This window comes from Geotrypetes seraphini, chromosome 1 (genome assembly GCF_902459505.1).
Source record: "Geotrypetes seraphini chromosome 1, aGeoSer1.1, whole genome shotgun sequence".
In the NCBI taxonomy this organism is placed as follows: Eukaryota; Metazoa; Chordata; class Amphibia; order Gymnophiona; family Dermophiidae; genus Geotrypetes; species Geotrypetes seraphini.
Window position 1 is genome coordinate 335,951,326 of NC_047084.1, and position 19,268 is coordinate 335,970,593.

A 19,268-nucleotide genomic window follows, 5' to 3' on the forward strand; every position below is an offset into this window, starting at 1 on the left:
CCAGCGAAGATTTTTGAACAGGTATATGGTAGGGAAGAGTGTGTGTGTGTGGGGGGGGGGTGGAGCAGGGGTACACGGCGCAGCGATGCCAAGCACCACTGCTCCAGGCGCCTCCTTCCCTCACTACACAGCTGGTTGCTGCCAGATTCTGTGACCTGGATTGCCCACTGTTGGAAACAGACTGGGCTAGATGGACCATTGGTCTAACCCAGTATGGCTGTTCTTATGAGACAGTGGCACACTGTAGGTTAAACCAAAAATCCCTACCTTGAAATCTCTTGATATTGTCATTTAATGGACTTGATTTAATTTTATTATTACTTTCCAAACCAACAGAATGTTTAGGTGCAATGTCATTCAAACTACTCTCTTCTCTAGGCTAGAGACAGCTCCCACAGACAAATATTCACATGCAGAGGAGTTGGAAATAATTACATGAGCTTGTTTTTACCACTTGTTCTTCTCAATGTCACTTGTACTCCACATCACTTCCCACTCTTGCGCAATGTTTGTAAAATATGATTTTTAGGCACTGAGGGATTTGCAAATCAGTAAAGGAAAATATGAATAATTGAACTAGAAGAAATTTTCTGCAACCTTGGAAAATTTTAAATAATTGATGTTTTGTGCCACTTGACAGGTTCATAGAAAGGACGATCAGGTCAGCAGTGGAGCAGCATCTTTTTGATGTGTATGGCTCTGGAGGTCAGAGTTCAGAGGACTCTGAATCTGGGACTTCGTCAGCTTCACCTGTCCTGTCTGCACGGCAGAGAAGGAGACACCATAAGGAGCAAGATGAAGCCCGAAGAAACCGAGAAAGGTAGGACAAGAGTGCCTCTAGTAAATACATCTTTTGACCAAAACAAAATTAATCTTACAGTATATATATATATATATATATATATAAAGAAAGGAAAAACTCTCATTAAAGTGACAATGGACTATCTCACTTTGACTGAAAGGAGCATTGGTTGTTGGACCATTTTTTTGGACAGAGGCAGATAAGAACACTTTTATAAGTGGGCACCACAATTCAGATGCCATATTTCTACAGGCAGTGAGCCTATTCTTTAAGAGCACTTAAATACAGTCAAACCTCGGTTTACGAGTACTGCGGTTTACGAGTGTTTTGCAAGATGAGCAAAACATTTGTAAAATTTGTGACTCGTAAACTGAGTTTGACTCGCTATATGAGCATGTCCCAAAGTAAAACATCCTGCATTCCCCTCTCCATACCTTGCATTGCACGCTTTCTGATGCTCTTTCACTTCAGTTTTGCCTTTTAGGGTGTCCAATCTGTTGCCCCGTGCGGCCCGCTCAAGGGCAATGCACGGAGCAACAGGTCCCTCCTCTCAGAAACTGCCCGCAAACGATCCTACAGCCACTTCATCCCACATCTTTGGAATCAACTCCCCCCCCCCAACTCAGGCAACAGAACTCTTTATTGACATTCCGTAAAATGGTAAAGACCCTCCTCTTCAACTAAAGTCTCCCTCAGTCTACACCCCCCCTTAAACCCCACCTCTCTCTTCTCTCCCCTGTTTAACTTCTCCCTAAATTTCAGTATAGTCCTCTCTTAGTCTGTACTCTGATAAATTGTTTGTACTCTGATAAATACTGCACAGTCTTGTATGTCTAAGCATCTAAACCTATTGTACATCTTATTTGTCTAATTACTTCCATTGTGTATGTTTACTTGTAGACCGTTCTGAGCTACTGGGAGGACGGGATATAAATCTAAATAAATAAATAAATGCGTTTGTTCCGTCTGCCGCCCCTGGATGATTGCCTTCTTGCTGGCTCCCTCCTCCTTGCTGTGTTCGCTCTGGGCCGCGGCGGCAGCTCCTGCATGCCTCCTGCGGCTGGTCCTGAGACATTCCCTCTGATGTTGCGATGTCAGAGGGAGGGCTTCTGGGTCAGCCGCAGCGAGACTGCTGGCCGCCGCTTTGAACGAGCACTGCGGCAAGAAAGAGAAAGCCGGCATGAAGGTAGGCACCGCAGCGCAGTGAGGGCTTCCGGGTCGGCCGTGGGGGGAACATGGGAACTGTTGCCTGCAGCTTGAAATGAGCACTGCGGCATGAAGGGAGGCACCGCGGCACAGTGAGGAGGATAAAGCCGGCATGAATGTAAGCACTGAACGAAAAAGAAGTTAAAGATGCAAGGCCCCAGTGAGATTGGTTGGCTGTGGAAAGAGCCCCAGTGCCCCAGTTCTGTTATGTTTATGTCGGTGGCTGGCAGCAGTAGCAACGAATTGTCCGAGTCTCCATTATATCCTATGGGGAACTCTGCTTTGATAAACGAGCGTTTTGGTTTACGAGCATGCTCCTGGAACGGATCATGCTCGTAAACCAAGGTACCACTGTATGTAAGTGTTTTTATACGATACTAATGTAAGTTGACAGTGGTGTGTCTAAATGAAGCCCCAAACATTTATACCAGGTCTGTGGCTGGTGAACATATTAGCACCAAATTCTGGCAATATTCTGTAAGTGGCATACAAAAGTGGGAGCCCTGCCTATGGCCTGCCCAACGCGAATGCTGTGGCAGTTCAGTATATAGTTATAGAAAAGCGTTAGGTGTTAGCTGTGCATGAGCAGCAGTATTGTCTACATTTATCCATACAAAGTGTAAATTTAAGCAGCTTGTTACCGAATTGGTGGGGGGGGGGGAGAGTGACTTATTTGTAACAGGTGACTGAAGTAATATGTTGTAAGAAAGCAAAAAGTAGCAGAAATTATGAGCAAAAAGAATTATTATGTTGTAATACCCAATTGCGTTATAGAAAAATATATTAAATTTTGTGCACGTCATTGATTTTTGCTTAGTAAATTTAGCAATTTTATCTAGTTAACATTTGTACAGATATTCAGCCTGAAAAGACTAGGCTGACTAATTAGGTCAAAAGTTAATCAGATTAACTTTAGACTTGCTATTTAAACATGAAATGACATGTTGTTTCGAATGAGTGTACATCCCAAGCACTGAACCACAATTCCAGGAATGCTCCCAGTGCACTTCTTTATTTATGTTTTTAGCCAATATCTTAGTCAACATTTATTGTTGAGTTTTTTTTTTTTTTGAGGGGGGGTTGGGAAGTGTTGTTTGGGGGGGTTTCCTCTCTGTGGTCAGGGTGGATTTTTTTTTAAGCCAAATTCCTTTATACATTGAACCCACAGTATTTATATTAATATAAAAATTGGTTCTCAAACATCAATCAAATAAAAGACCCAGCGGGGCCCCGTTTCTGGAGTACTGCCTGTATCAGGAATAAGTTATAGAAAAATACAGTATAAAAGAACAGCACAATTAATTATGCACAGTGCACACAATTTCTGTCTGTTTTGCTCTGTCATTCTTCCTGGCAGTTTAAAGGCAGATTTTAGAAAGAACATGCAGAAGGGAATTCAGATGTCCCAAGTTTTACAAAAAAGCCTGCCCAATGTAAAGCCTCTTGTAAATAGCATTGCTGTACATATCATCTCCTTCATATCCACAGAGAGCAGCGATTGGGTTGTTTTTAGAAAGCTGGACAGGGGAAGGGGGCATGTACTTTTCACCTCCACATAGACATGGGAGCACCTTTTTAATATCACTGCTTCCTTTGCCAATGGCACCCCACCCCACCCAAAAAATGTGCTTTTAGAGACAACTCATTTTTGTTGTTTGTTATTTATGTAGCACCTTAAATCAGGGTGCCTTAGAACAAATTACTAATTTATTAAATTTGATTTTTGCCCTTTTTTTGGGCACCCCAAAACAAGTTAGCCAAAATATTATAAAAATGCATTAATTTTAAATCAAAATGGCCCTCCTTCCCATACTGCTACACCAAGTCCCTTCCCAAGAGAACTTATGCTGTCAGTACATGAAGCTATGGAGAATAGTGTAGATGGGATATGGCCTAAGCTTACAAGTAACTCAGAGCAGCATGATTTGAACCTAGGGGGTGGAAAAATTTCATGGCGACACTATTTCTTCACAGAGAGAGTGGTTGATCATTGGAACAAGCTTCCAGTGCAGGTGATCGAGGCAGATAGCGTGCCAGACTTTAAGAATAAATGGGATACCCATGTGGGATCCCTACGAGGGTCAAGATAAGGAAATTGGGTCATTAGGGCATAGACAGGGGGTGGGTAAGCAGAGTGGGCAGACTTGATGGGCTGTAGCCCTTTTCTGCCGTCATCTTCTGTGTTTTTATGTTTAGGTGTCCTTGTTCCCAGTCCAACAAGCCTACTTTTATAGACCTGAGCTCTGAAAAGGCAGAAGCTAAATGCAAATCCAAATACTTTATAGGCCTGACCACAGAAAAACTGAAAAAAGAAAAAACTGTAAAACGTATTCTGGACTGCTAAATCTTCACATATGGATGACGGCATTGATGGAGCCCAGTATGGGAAGTACTACCTCGGCAGCTTTTCTAAAAGCCTTTGAGTACGAGTAATGTTAACTACAGATTAGAGAATGACACGGTGACCCGTTACTGCAGCTAGCCATGACTAACTGCAATAAACCGGCAGAAATGGGTACAATTTATAGCTGCTCGCCACCGGTGCAGGAACAAAGCTTTTTGCCACTCTGCACAAGGAAGAAAAGGGTGACACAGCAGTGAGATCTGGAAACAGCAGAGGGAACCCACAAGAAGACGAGTCCGGTGCAAGCCTACGCCAGGATGAGGGAAGATAGAAGTGCCAGGAAGCTGAAGACCAGAACGCAGAAGGTAGCGTTCTCGGAGATTCTGCCAGTACCCAGGGCCAATGAGAAGAGGCAGACGGAGCTGCAAGCAGTCAAAGCATGGATGCGGCACTGGTGTGAGGAAGAAGGATTCCACTTTGTGCGCAACCGGATGACGTTCTAGAGGAAGAGCAAGCTATTCAGGAAGGATGGACTCCACCTCAGCGGAGACGGAATGAGGCTACTTGCAAGCAACATCAAAAGAGAAATTAAGAAGTTTTTAAACTAAGAAGAAGGGGAAAGCCGACAGTCGACCGAAAGTTGATGGTTCGGGAACTGGTATACCCAGAGGATACCGTGCAGGAAGATAGCGGGGAAGACTCACCGGATCATGAGCAAGACAGAAATCCTGACAGATCGAAAGGAACACAAGAGTGAAAGAATTGCAAGAAAGTAACAGGCCGCAAACTCAAGTGTATGTACACGAACGCAAGGAGCCTAAAGAATAAGATGGGTTAATTAGAAGCTATGGCACAAAAAGATAACCTTGACATCATCGGCATCACAGAAACATGGTGGAATGAGGAAAACATCTGGGACACTGTGCTACCATGATACAAGCTATACCGTAGAGACAGAGTGAGTTAAAAAAAGGTGAGGGCATTGCCCTATACGTCAAAGAGGGAATTGAGTGTACTGGAGAGAACACATAGTTAGTCTCTATGGGTCAAAATTCCGGGAACAAATGGAATGGAAACAAAGATTGGCATCTACTACTGACCCCCAGGGCAGTCCGAAGAAATTGATGGAGAAATGATGGACAAGATGAAACGCAACTGCAAGGGAGGCAACGCAGTTATCATGGGTGACTTCAATTATCCAGGGATAGACTGGAACCTATGCACTTCCGGCTGTGGTAGGGAGACCAAGTTCCTGGATGCTGTGGGCGATTGCTTCCTGGAACAACTTGTCAAGGAAAATACGAGAGGAAACGCAATTCTGGACTTAATCTAAATGGAATACGAGGACTGGCGCAAGGTGTAGAAGTAGAGGGGACGCTGGGAACCAGTGATCACAATATGATCCGCTTCGACTTGGACACAGGGGCAAAAGATCGATCTAGAACGACGGCCACGATGCTGAACTTCTGAAAAGGAAATTATGAAGAGATGAGACTCATGGTGGGGGAGAAGATTAAGAATAGGATAAGCAGTCTAAAGATGCTAGAGCAAACATGGTCCCTTTTTAAGGACACAGTCACCGTATCAACAAGGGATCCAAGAGGAAAAAGAACAAGGAACCAGAGTGTCTCACTGTAGCGGTGAAGGAAGCGATCAGAGACAAGAAGACTTCATTTAAGGAATGGAAAAGGTCAAAAACAGACAAAAACTGGAAAAAGCACAAACAGCATCAAAGCAGGTGCCATAAGGAGGTAAGAGAGGCCAAAAACTACAAGGAAAAAATAGCCAAGGAGGCAAAAAACTTCAAGCCATTCTTTCTATATATTAAGGGGAAATGACCCGCGAAGGAAGCGGTGGGGCCATTGGATGACAATGGAATAAAGGGAGTGCTAAAGGAGGACAAAGCCATTGCAGACAAACTGAACACATTTTTTTGCGTCTGTATTTACCGAAGAGGATATACACAACATACTGGCAGGCTATATGCGGGAAATGAAGATGGGAAACTAACAGGGTTGATGGTCAGTCTAGAAGAGGTATGCAGGCAGATTGATAGGCTTAAAAATGATAAATCCCCGGGACCGGATGGCATCCATCCGAGGATAATCAAGGAACTGAAAGGGATTATAGCTGAACTGCTTCAACTGAAAGCCAATCTGTCTATCAAATTGGGAAGGATTCCGGAAGACTGGAAGGTGGCAAATGTTATGCTAATCATCAAGAAAGGTTCGAGGGGTGAGCTGGGAAACTACAGACCGGTGAGTATGACCTCGGTACCGGGAAAGATGGTAGAGGCACTGATAAAGGACCACATCATTGAGCACCTTGACAGACACGATCTGATGAGGACCAGCCAGCGTGGCTTCAGCCAAGGAAGATCTTGCTTGACGAACTTGCTGCACTTCTTTGAGGGATTAAACAGGGATAGACAAGGGTGACCCATTTGACATTGTATATCTGGATTTTCAGAAGGCGTTCGACAAGGTTCTGCATGAACGACTACTTCGGAAAATTGCGAGCCATGGAATCAAGGGTGAAATACTCATGTGGATTAAAAACTGGCTGGCGGATAGGAAACAGAGAGTGGAGGTAAATGGAAAATACTCAGACTGGAAAAGCGTCACTAGTGGAGTGCCGAGGGTTCGGTGCTTGGATCCGTGCTCTTCAACATATTTATAAACGGAAATTGGTACGACAAGTGAGGTGATTAAATTTACAGACGATGCAAAGTTATTCAGAGTAGTGAAGACGCAGGAGGATTGCGAAGCCCTGCAACATGACATTAACATGCTCAAGAAATGGGCTGCGACATGGCAAATGTTTTTTACTCAAATGGGTTGGGGTCTGTTGTCATTGCTGCCAATGCAATCTGCTAGCCAGTTGAAAAGTGTTCATTTCCTTCACTTATGCCTAGTTTGAGCTGACTCTAAAAGGTATGTCACGTTTATAATATCAGACCTGAGGTTGCATTGGTAGCCCCTTGAGGTCAGCCTCCATAGAAACCATCTTCCAATAATTCTTTTGTGTAGTGAGAATAAACTCACAATAATTTCACAACAGTATTCAGAGCTGTATGACTTGGGTGGAGGTCTGAACTCCCATATAGTACTTTTGATTGGATGTTGAAATAGTAATAAGAAATGAGAAGATGTATATCTAGTGCTATTGTGGAAAGAATACTATTGTGAAATTATTGTGAGTTTAGCCTCCATAGAAGACATTTGCAAGGCTGCGACATAAACATCTGTCCATACATTTACATCACACTGTTGCCTAGATCAGGACTCCCATCATGACAGTAGGTTTTGCTGGACAATCTTCCAGAATCTATTTGGGGTTTAGAATTCATCTCTGTCCCCCACCCCCAGGCCCTTCTCTTTGAGTTCCAAGCTACCTTTAAAAAAAATGATAAATACAACTTGTTGCAAATTTATTCACATTATTTCCCTTATTTTCTGCAGAAGGCAACCTGTAGCCTTGTCCCATATGTGAGTATTTAGTAGTCCTGCTTGTCCACGGAGAAAACATTTACTTGTAGCAAGTGATCTATGAGGACAGCAGGACTTCCTCATAACCCTCCTATCTCCTGAAGGAGTTATTCTTCTCTAGCTTGTAATGAACTGAGGAGATCCTGTGCAACAGTGGCAGTCAGGATCAGGTGCACATGCCTGGTGAGCCTACTTATATGGAAAATTGCTTTCTACACCAGCCTACATCAGTGACTTTACCCATTTCTGAAGATTTAAGTCCTGCGGTCTTTGGAATACACCTGCTACTGTTAAGTAACTTTGTTGTACATATCTTTTTATTTGCAGAGAGGTTGTCAACAAAGAGAACATTCCCTCTGTATTTGGTGGCCTGGAAGACTGTATTCTGACTGCTCAGGAGACAGACAAGTTACAAGAAAATTGCTCGAGCTACATTGAGGAGAGGATTAAACCAAAACGTCAGAAATCCAGCAGCAAGCTTTCGGAGTTGAATGAGAATCAGGATAGCCCTCTGGTAAGTGATTTGGTAGCTCCTAAGCCCTGTTTCATCCATCACACCTGATGAAAATAATTTAAGAGGTGTGGTAATAAAGGAGAGCCATGACCTTGAAGGTGGCAATCAATTTACTTCCTCATTGTTCAGGTACTTAGTATAGCCAAATTTTGTTTAACACTGTTAGGAATTGTGACTTTACAACAGTTTGTTTTTAGGTTTTATTGTTTCTGGCTACTTATAGTTACCGTATGTCCCCGAAAATAAGACCTACCCCTATAATAAGCCCTAGCATCATTTTCGGGGTAGATCTTAATATAAGTCCTACCCCCAAAATAAGCCCTAGTCTCGAGATTTGCTGGCAACTCTTCAAACAGCTGCCGCCCCCACTGTGCAGGCGAACCCCTGCTGACCCTCCATCCTTCCTTCCCAATAAAGTTCTTCAATTCTTTCAAGTGTCAATATTTTAATGTAAATCATAACTATACTTTCTGTTATAATGAGAGATCACACACAGGTGTCTGCTTGTTCTTTGCCCGAACTAATTTCAAGGATACCACTAATTGGACTGGATGAGGCAAACCCAGGTGCTCAAGATGGGGCAGAAAAGCACCAGAATATCCATCATTTTGGCAGATTAGGCCACATGCCCAGAAAGCAGTTACCTTATCTGATGGGACAAAAATCTAATCAAAGGACCTTGGGCCTATTATAACCTGAACCCAATTAAATAGAATAGCTTCTACTGAGAAAACGTGATGATTGAAGAAAGGCAGGACAGAAGTCAGATTAGAGACGGGCACAAGAAAAATATAAGACAGTTCAAGGAGAATGAGGCCTGTAAGCCTCGTCTAGCTGGCACATATTTTTATGCACAATTTTTGTGAATATTTCCATCCAGCTGCCTTGGAAATTAACCCATTCTCTGCCCTACGTTGTTTCAGCTCTGCCCATCGTTGTTTCAGCTCTGCCAGGCCCAGTGCATGTGTCAAAAATGTCAAAAAATTAATTTAAAAAAAATTAAAGCTGCTTATACTGGTAGTTAAGCTCCATGCACCTACATTTCCTTGCTTTTCTTCTAATTGCCTCTTACTGAATAAGACATGAGAAGATATTCTGGGCTTTATGCACTTACCGTATTTTTTGGACCATAAAACACACTTTTTCCACCCCCAAAAAGGGGGTGCGTTTTATGGACCGAATACACTGTGCCCCCCCCCTTCCAAACCTAGTACCTTTTTTACTGGTGATCCAGCATGGTCTCCGGGATGGCTGCCTTTAGTCCGAAGCCGCCAGAAGCCCCTCCAGTACCTTTTTTAGTGGTGGTCCAGCACGGTCTCCGGGACAGCTGCCTATGTCTTTAGAAGAGCGACGCAGGAGCGCAATCTTTGTGCTTCCTGCCTGGTTGCACCATTCTGTGATTGGCTGCAGTCAGTTACTGACTGCAGCCAATCACAGAGCGGCATGGGACCAGGCAGGCAGCGCAAAAGTTGTGCTCCTGCGTCGCTCTTCTAAAGACACAGATGAGTCATTACAGTAATGTAAGTTTTATTTGTTAAATTTTTGTCTAAATGTTAATTTTAAATTTTGTACAACGCTTTGTAGTTTCGAAAGTGTTCAATCAAAAACCTGAATAAACATAAACATAAATTTCTGGGTTGGTAGAGCAATAGTGGAAGGGGATAGTTGTTGGTTTTTGTTTTTGTTTTAGCAGGGGGGTAGGGCAGTTGTGGGTGGAGTAGGAGTAGATTTTAGGATGTTAGGGAAATTGAAGGTTGTAAAAAAATGTTGAAAGAGGGTATATCGGTTAAGAGGACCCAGTCATCAAAGGGTACAACCAGCAGTGTCTTGCATGCTTTTCTCCTGAATAACAGATATACAGTTTCCCTTTTATTTGTGCCTGTGAAAAATCAGTTTCATGTAAACTAGGGCAGTAGATACCTTCATGACAGATCCAAATTAACACAGATAAGTTTAAAAAAAAAAATTGTTTAGGGTAAATGATTCATGGTCAGACAAAATTGTTTGATCTCAGAGACTATTCCTAGTTTTCATGAGACTGTTTTTCTTTATTATATATTTTTGCACTGGCAAGCACACATTATACGCCAAAGGGTGTTGGAGTTGTTATATTTACACTTTAATTTTATAGGCATAAATAAGAGGGAAATGATATAAGAAGTGGACTCAACGGTATGTATGTCTGTTACTCAGGAGAAAAGTATGTGAGACACCGCCGGTGTATCTTTTAATGATTTGGTCCTCTTAACTGATATATACCCTCTTTCAACGTATTTTACACCATAGATATTTGATTATATGATTACTGCAAGTGTGCTAGATTTTTGTTTTTGTATTGTATGAAGAGTGTGAGTTTTTGCTTTAGTGTTGATTTGTGCCCCCCCTTAATTTGTGTGTGTGTGGGGGGGGGGGGGGGTTGGTTGTGTTTTTTTGTTGAAGGGAAATTGTAAGGGCATAGTTTTATCGGAGAGGGGTAGTTGTCAGTGGGGGAGGGGGGGACAGGCTGGAGTTTTTGAAGGTAGATTAATTGTGGAGTGGTGTCTATGAAGATGGCAGAATAGTTGTAGGGGATTGGGGGAGATGGGACAGTTGTGGATGGATAGTTTTTAAGGAAAGTGTACAAAATGGCTGGAGAGTTGCAGAGGTTAATTTTTGGGATGATGGGACAATTGGGGCAACTACAAGGATTTTTTAAGATGAGGCAGTTTGGATGTGTTGGGAGAATAAAGAACAGAGACGGGCAGTTAGAAAGGAAACATTAACTGCTATATTTCACTGTGTGCAAATTTCTATGCTGCAGAAGCAGAAACTCCTTCTCCCTGTTCAATTTAGCTGATTTTCAAATTTGGTGTGTCGTTTTACCAGTTTCTTTCACATGCCAAGTTTCATGCCATTCCATTAACTCTTAAGAAAATTAAGTTTGCCTCCAGACAAGACATTCTATCTAGACCCCTTTTGTATAACTCTTTCCAACTTCTGTTGGGTTGGAAATAATTTTTTTAAAACCAAATGGCACAGCTGTGCATTAATCGAATATCTGTGTCAAAAAATTCCAATCTAACCTTTCATTTTAGAGCATAGCATTATCAAGTACAATTACATTACATTATAATTTATATTACACCACTACCCTGAAGTGTTCAAAGCGGATATCATAATTTTAGTTTTAGTATTATGTTTTTCTATATGAAACCTGTGTTAATTATTTCCTTTTGTGTTTCCCCTCAATGTCTCTTCTTTACTTTATGAATTGTAGTTCATCCCTTCTTTCCCATGTTTATCAATGTTAATAATCATGAGTTATTACCCATTATTTAATAATTGTATGTACTGTATTGTTTGTTTTTGTTTTTTATATTTAATAATTGTTAAATTTAAAGTGTACATCGCTTAGAATATTTGATTAAGCGATTTATCAAGTCATCTAATAAACTTGAAACTTGAACTTGATCACAAAGAAAAGCAATGACTAGGATCAAACCCAGCTGAACAATCATAATATGAATAATTTGTCTACAACAAATCTCATAAAAAGATCTTAAATAAGATATCCATGTTCCCAGATGTTTCAAAGCTAACTCAAGACTAGAAGGAAAGGGTTCCTGCAATTGAGACAATCCGTACTGTCTTTGGGTGCTAAATTTCAGCTTAGGAATCCTTGTAAATGTTTGATCCTTTTGGACCAACATTCATACTTTTTTTTTTTTTTTTTTTTTTTTGACCCTGTTCAGTTATGGGTTTTCCTAGAGGGGAAAGGAGTTGTTCCTCCCAGTACCCCCACGTGGACTTAGTCCTTAATAATGTAGAAGATGTAACACCACTTTATTGATACACTTGTATTGTATATTTCCTTGATATCTATCAATTCCCATGATGGAATGTGAATTGCTTCTCCTATATTGTGGACTTTATTAGAGAGATTGTTTAATCCATAAAGAGTTTTATTTACCTTTTAATTTTGTTTCCTGTTTAATTGTGTGTTAATCTCTCTTTTTCTCTCTCTCTCTCTATATATATATATACTGGAATGGTATATTTATAAAATCAATCACTAAATTAAAAAAAAAAAAAAGTTCTTAAATAAATGTGTTTTTAATAATCTCCTAAATGTCATGTAATTATCTAAATACACTATTGAATATCTCAAAAGCAAATTACATAATTTTTCCACATAATCACCATTTTGCGATACATTTTTCCCAGTGTCCTACTAACGCACCCTCTTTATCACTTGTGCCCCAACCATTTCCTGCAAAATATGAAAGTGTGGAAACTTTTTGAAGAACCCTCTTATATTAAGAGAGTCCAACACTCTCCCCAATGATTGCATCATTACATTAAATAACAAAGGTGACCCCCTGAGGAACACCACAATCCAAATTCCAGCTTTCAGAGAATAAGCCTTTCATTTTAACTTCATAGGAATGGTGTGTCAAAAATCCATCAGTCCAATTCAGGACATGATTCCCAATTGTGGCAAAACTCCATTGGTTCCTTTTTCTTTTCTTTAGGGATATTGTTTGCATATTTCCAATGTTTTCATACAGTTTTCTGCCACATAACGCTTGTATTTGGTTAGCAAAGGTCCATGTCATCTCTTCTGGTGTCACAGCTCCACATATTGAGGATCCTGGACTCATCCTAAATATTCTTCACACAATTCCTCTCTGAGGAGAGAGTGGCCTCCAGAATGTAAAGGAGAATACAGGTCCCTCTTCATTATTCACAGTTTTCATCTGGCTGACTCACCCTGCCTCCCAGATTTCTCCACTTTCTCAGTTTTTAAAGCCTGGCTGTCTTGTGGTGAAGTGGGGCAGGCATGCTCTTTCTACGCTCCTACCCTGTGCAGAGCCACAAGCAAAAATGGTTGCCATGAGATCCTGTATTCTCACGAGACCATAGCGGGAACTCATGGCAGCCATTTTTGTTTGCAGCTTTGCACGAGCAGGAATGTAGGAAGATTGCTCCTGCCTCGCTTCATTGCTAGACCACCAGGCTTTAGAAAGTAAATGGAGAGGTCCGGGAGGTGGGAGGGAGATGGGGTTGGTGGTGTCAGAGTTGACCCTAAAGTTATTTGTGAATTTTTCTTATTCGCATGTTGGCTTTACACCTAACCCACGTGAATATGGAGGGAGGAGTATATTTTATATTGCTTAAATATCTATTCTTAAATATTTATAATCTGCCTATCAACTAGTTGGAGGACAGGAGCGTATACAAAATAATCCAAAATCAAATAGCAATCAAGGGAGAGGAAGTGATGTCACCAAATGAGATAGCTGTCTGAGCAAAGAGGTCTGTGACAGTCCAGCTATAATTAGATTTTATTTTTTGAGAGAGGGTCAAGAGCTGTATGGGTTTTGGATCATTGGGATTACTCTGTCAAAGTTAGCAAGAATAGCGAGAGTGTGCACCACATTAATTTGCAAGATTTTGCCTACTATTCACCAAGGGCTTTGTCTCCTGCTGCCTTGCAAATGGCAGCTACTGAAGTCATACAGGGCATGGCTCAGATATCTGAGGTCTCGGTAGCACAGATATACAGAATGGGTTGGCTGTCCTCGATTTGCTACAAGAAATGTGCACATGGATGCAAGAGATTAAAAAAGATTTTAGAGTGATCAGTACCAAACTAACTTATTTTGGCCGCAGATCTTAGTGGAGAAATTACAGATTTAGGGCATTGACTTGAAGAAGTCAGAGCAGGCCTAGAGAAACAGAACGCATTGATTGTTGCTCTGGGTATCATATTATCAGTGATTTTGACTCTACAAAATAACACTGATTGGCAAACTGGAAGATTTGGAAAACTGGAGTAGACGGTCTAATTTGCATTCAGAGGTATACCCAGAACCTGAATATAACAACACTGAAGAAGTAGTGAAAAAGCTAGTGAGCTATATTTTGTCTGAAGCCGGAACTCCAATGGCTCCTGAACTCATTAAAATTGAAAGAGCACACAGAGCAATGAGGATATCTAAGCCTAATGGGCCTAAAGATATTATCACTTGTTTTCAGATTTTTAAATTGAAGGAGACAATACTGGGTAAAACAAGAAATATGTACTGTTTTGATATGTGATTTCTGTCTCATTGAAGTGTATCAGGATTTGGCAACAGCTACACTGAAGAGACAAGAGTGAGTTAAGCCAATTACTTTACAACTTGGAGAGAAAACTATAAAATACAAATGGACGTGTCAAATATCTGATTTGAAGTTACATCTAAAAACAAACTTGATTTCTAATGCTAATTATCTTTGAGAATTTTACATTTATACTTTGGACCTACTTTGATCTGTTGACTTGAAGACTTGAAAATTTGTTCTTCTGAAATAACTGCTGGTCTTGGTTGTTTCTGACCGCCTTTATTTAAAGGTATTTTGCTTTTTTTTTTTTTTTATTGGCATGGGCCTTCAATAGCGGGACACACTCTACTGTGCATAGATAATAGGGTTTATCCTGCCACTTTGTTTCATAGGAGGGTTGGGGTGGAGGAAATTTAGTAATTGAATGTATTCTATATTTTCTGAGTCTTCTGATAACTTTTCTCTTGAAGTCTTCATGTATATTTTTCAGATTTGTGCTTGGTTTCTTATGATGATGATCTTGGTACTATTGATGTACTCTAATGGAGACTGTTTGGATATCATTTAATGGGAAGGATCTAAATGCTCCAACCAAGATGCACTGCACTTGAAAGTGGATGTGTGCTTCATACTGGAAACTCATGTGCTTCCATCCCATGAATATTTATTATTTCATAAGAAATATATTAAGATATATTTAGCATCCAACAAAATATTTCAGAAAAAAATAGATGGGGGTGGGTGTCTTGCTTTCAAACTCTCTATCTTGGCAAATTCAAAGGCGATTTAAGGATCGAGAAGTGCAATATAGTTTTTTGTTGATCAGATTAAACATTTAGGCCCGGATTCTGTATAGGACGCCTGTCCCAGGCGTCCTATACAGAATCGGAACAAAACCCGCCCAAAGTAAACCCGATTCGATAACCGACGTCCGGTTACAGAATCGGGTTTTTGTTTAGAGCTGCTATGATTTATCGCGGCAAGAGATTTCCCTGCCGTGATTAGTATAGCGGCCGTGGCTACTAGTCTCCCCAACCCCCTCCCCCTGGCATTTGCGGCAGGAGAGTGCCCAATCCCTCCTGCCGAAAGAATCCACCCCCCCCAAAGATCGCCAGCAGGAGGATACCCAATCCCTCCTGCCGTCCCCCAACTACCCCCAAACAAAATGTCTTAAACATCTTCCCCAGATCCCCCCAACGGCCTCCCCGAAGATCGCTGCCGGACCCCACCAACGCCCCCCTGAAAATCACCGGCAGAAGGGTGCCCAACCCCTCCTGAACCCCCCTCAAGCTTACCGCCAAGTTGGCCGGAAGGGTCTTCGCACCATCTGGCCAGCAGGCCCGCCTCTGTCCAAATGAGGTGGGCCCGTCCCTCTCTTGCCCAATCCACAGGCCTGAATGGCTCAAGCACCTAAGGCCCCTCCAAGATAGAGATTATACACTTTACTCTGCACAGCATCAGACCTATTCTTGGATAGATAAAATCATTTTTCCTACATTTGTTGTCTGGTGAGTCTCTGGTTGCACTTCCTTCTGACTGAGCATCCTTTCCTTCTTTCTTTCTTTCTTTCTCCCTGCCCCCCTTTCTGTCATTTTTTTTTTCTTTTTCTGTCTTTTTTTTCTCTCTCCCTGCCCCCTCCTTTCTTTCTTTCTCTCTCTCTCCCTGCTTTCCCCCTCCACATCGCCGACGATTTCTCATAGCTTCCCTGCTGCCGACGCAGCACAGGGCCAGGCCAGGATTGTGCAGCAACTGCACAATGGCTGGCCCACAAGCCTGGCCCTGTGCTGTGTCGGCGGCAGGGAAGCAGGGAGAAATCATCGGCGACGTGGTAAGTGCTGGTGATGTGCATATAACTTACAGCATCCTATAAGCTAAGGTACTCATTTTCAAAAAATGTACATGTCCAATAAACAGCATAACCCGGCACTTGGATGTCATGATCGCCAAACGTCCAAATACCAACTTTCAAAACTCACTTTCTGGACGTCTCGCTAGGCTTTCTAGCCACTGTGAGCCCAAAATTCAAGGGAGGCATGTTATGGGTGGTATTTAGGTGTTCTTAGACTTGAATGACTTGTAGCGATAATCGAACCTTTCCCAAGACGTCCAGGACAGAACTTAGATGTTCAGAACTCGATCTGTTTTAAAAAGTGTCTAAGTGCTAAAAAGATACCCAAACTGACCTGATGGCCATTGAAGGGATTAAGTAATACCCCCTGCACACACACACACACTCTCTCTCTCCCAGTTGTCATGACCCTGTCCCACCTCCCAGAAATCTGAATGAAATAGTACACACTTGTCTCTAGAACAGCAGCACCTGGTATGACAAATCCTAGCAGAGCATCACACAGATGTCATAAGTAGCCTAGTGGGTGGGCTAGTAATCATAGAGAGGAGGACCCAGGCCCATAAGCCACTCTAACCATTACATTTATGGTGGGAAAAAGTGAGCCCATCAAAATCTCACTATACTACCATATAGGTGCCATCTGCAGCCATAAGGGCTATTGGGGTGGTAGACATAGTCTTTGGTAGAGTTTTGGAGGACACACCATACATTATAAGGAGGTTATGGTGAGATGTACATCTGGCACCTTTTATGTGAAGTTCACAGCAGTGCCCTCTAAGATGCCCCACTGCTCTACTGGCATGTCATTGTGGCCAGTCCTTTACAATGCTGGTTCCTCCCATATCCAAATGGTCTAGATTTGGACGTTTTTGTGATTTAAAATGGCCAAAAACATTAGACATCCTAAGGTTGGATGTCCTCATGGCCAAGATGTCTAAATAGGCAATTTAAAAAACCCCAAAAAAACCCAATTTGGGCATCTAGCGGTTTCAAAAACGGACACATACAGGATTCAAATTTGGGACGTCGTCATCCTCAGGATGTCCAGTCGGTCTTAGATGTATTGAAAATGCTCCTCCATGTGTGCGAGTCTCACCTATGCTCTGCCTTGACTCTGCCTACCTGTAAGATTCCCACAGTGTAAGATATGCACGTATTTGTAGAATAGTACTTAGGTAGAATTTTGGCCTCATGCACGTATATGCCATTATTCTGCACTTTTATGTACGTAATCAGTGTGTTAGTGTCCACTTTATAGAGTTAACCCTTCTCCTGGAATGCAAGCATAAAAGGTTGCACTGGGAATAGAGGTCTGTGAAGCCTGACTTCTCCAAGTGGGGGCATTATAAAAACAGGAAAGCATTCAACTAGTTGCAGATGAAGGCTCACGATGCAGCAGCTCAATAAAAGGCTGGCTTTGATCGACCTTGAAGCCCAAAAGAGAAAGAGGAAACTGCCAGATCAAAAATACAATTTAAAAAATACTAACAAAGCAGTTATTGGAAGCAAAATGCAACAGTCACGGAGGGGAGAGGGGCAACATATTATGGGATCACTTCTATACAGTGCATCAAAATGCAGCACTCTTGAGTGCAAATTGTGTAACAGGATCTGGGTACCCAAATTCCATTTATACAATTCTAATGTAAGTTGGCATTTATGTGCTAATTTTTAGACACGCCCACTTAACACCATGTGAATATGCAAGTATTCTATTACCTATGCACATTAATGTTTGGCACACTATGGCCCATATTCTATAAATGGCACCGTAAAGCGCCTCCATAGGCGCAATTCACATCAAAGGTAGGCACTGGAAATGTAGGCTTTGAAAACCATGACCTACATTTCCAGCATCTATCTCTGCTTGAGGCATTATTCTGTATATGGTGCCTTCGTGTGATTGATACATGATTGGTGGCCACCTGACAGTGGCGCCGTTTAGAGAATCCGGACCCATTTGTCCCCCACCCCTTTCCTACTGCACGCTTTCTTGCATTGTGCGCTTTGCAGTTTCCATGCTCATAGTAATAGAATACTACTCAGTGTGCATCTAGTGTTTACATGCGAGATTCATGTGCTTAAGTACTAGAACATTTAACTGACCACTGAATAATTAATTTATTTATTTTTTATAATTCTTTATTCATTTTTAAACTTTCAGCAAGTGCACAATATAAGTAATACATAGATTTACTAACATCACTTGATAAATCTATCAAGATCATAACAAAGGTATATACAGTGGTGCCTCACACAACGAACTTAATTGGTTCCAGGAGCAAGTTTGTTATGTGAAACGTTCGTTATGTGAAACGCGTTTTCCCATAGGAATACATGTAAAAAAAAATAATTCGTTCTGCAGCATAAAATATGCTAAGATGACATAAAAAAGATAAATTTTTGGTTATTATTTTTATTTAGATACATCTAAAAACATAATTGTTTTTTAAAACAACACACATTTTTTAAATTTAAAGACAGACTAAGTAGAGTCTAATTTTACAGTGAGAGGGCAGAGTCTCAGCGGCAAAAACTGGGACTTAACTGTTCATTTTTAAGGCAGGGCCATCAAATAAGACAGCCCCCCCTTTTTAGAAAAAAATGTAAAATAAGGCACCCCCCCGCAAATAAGCCACCCACCGATACCTGCGCTTACCCGAATCGGGTGGTACGGTGGGTGACTCCGTGTAGTCCCTGGCACCCCCGACACGATCGGGGCAAGAGGGAGCTCAAGCCCTCTTGCCCCCCCGACTCCCCGACACGATCGGGGCAAGAGGGAGCTCAAGCCCTCTTGCCCCCCCGACTCCCCGACACGATCGGGGCAAGAGGGAGCTCAAGCCCTCTTGCCCCCCCCCGACTCCCCGACACGAGCGGGGCAAGAGGGAGCTCAAGCCCTCTTGCCCCCCCGACTCCCCGACACGATCGGGGCAAGAGGGAGCTCAAGCCCTCTTGCCCCCCCGACTCCCCGACAC

At 42.0% G+C, this 19,268-nt stretch overlaps 1 protein-coding gene across 6 annotated transcripts in view; it reads left to right on the forward strand.

Annotated features, from left to right (window-relative positions):
* The window catches only part of FAM13A (family with sequence similarity 13 member A), a 416,553-nt gene that overhangs the window by 301,894 nt on the left and 95,391 nt on the right, over window positions 1-19,268 (forward strand). For all 6 annotated transcript variants that reach the window (XM_033959097.1, XM_033959069.1, XM_033959088.1 and 3 more), the window contains 2 exons: window positions 641-820; window positions 8,168-8,354. In XM_033959097.1, coding sequence (XP_033814988.1) covers window positions 641-820; window positions 8,168-8,354 — 367 coding nt within the window. The remainder of the gene's footprint in view (window positions 1-640; window positions 821-8,167; window positions 8,355-19,268) is intronic.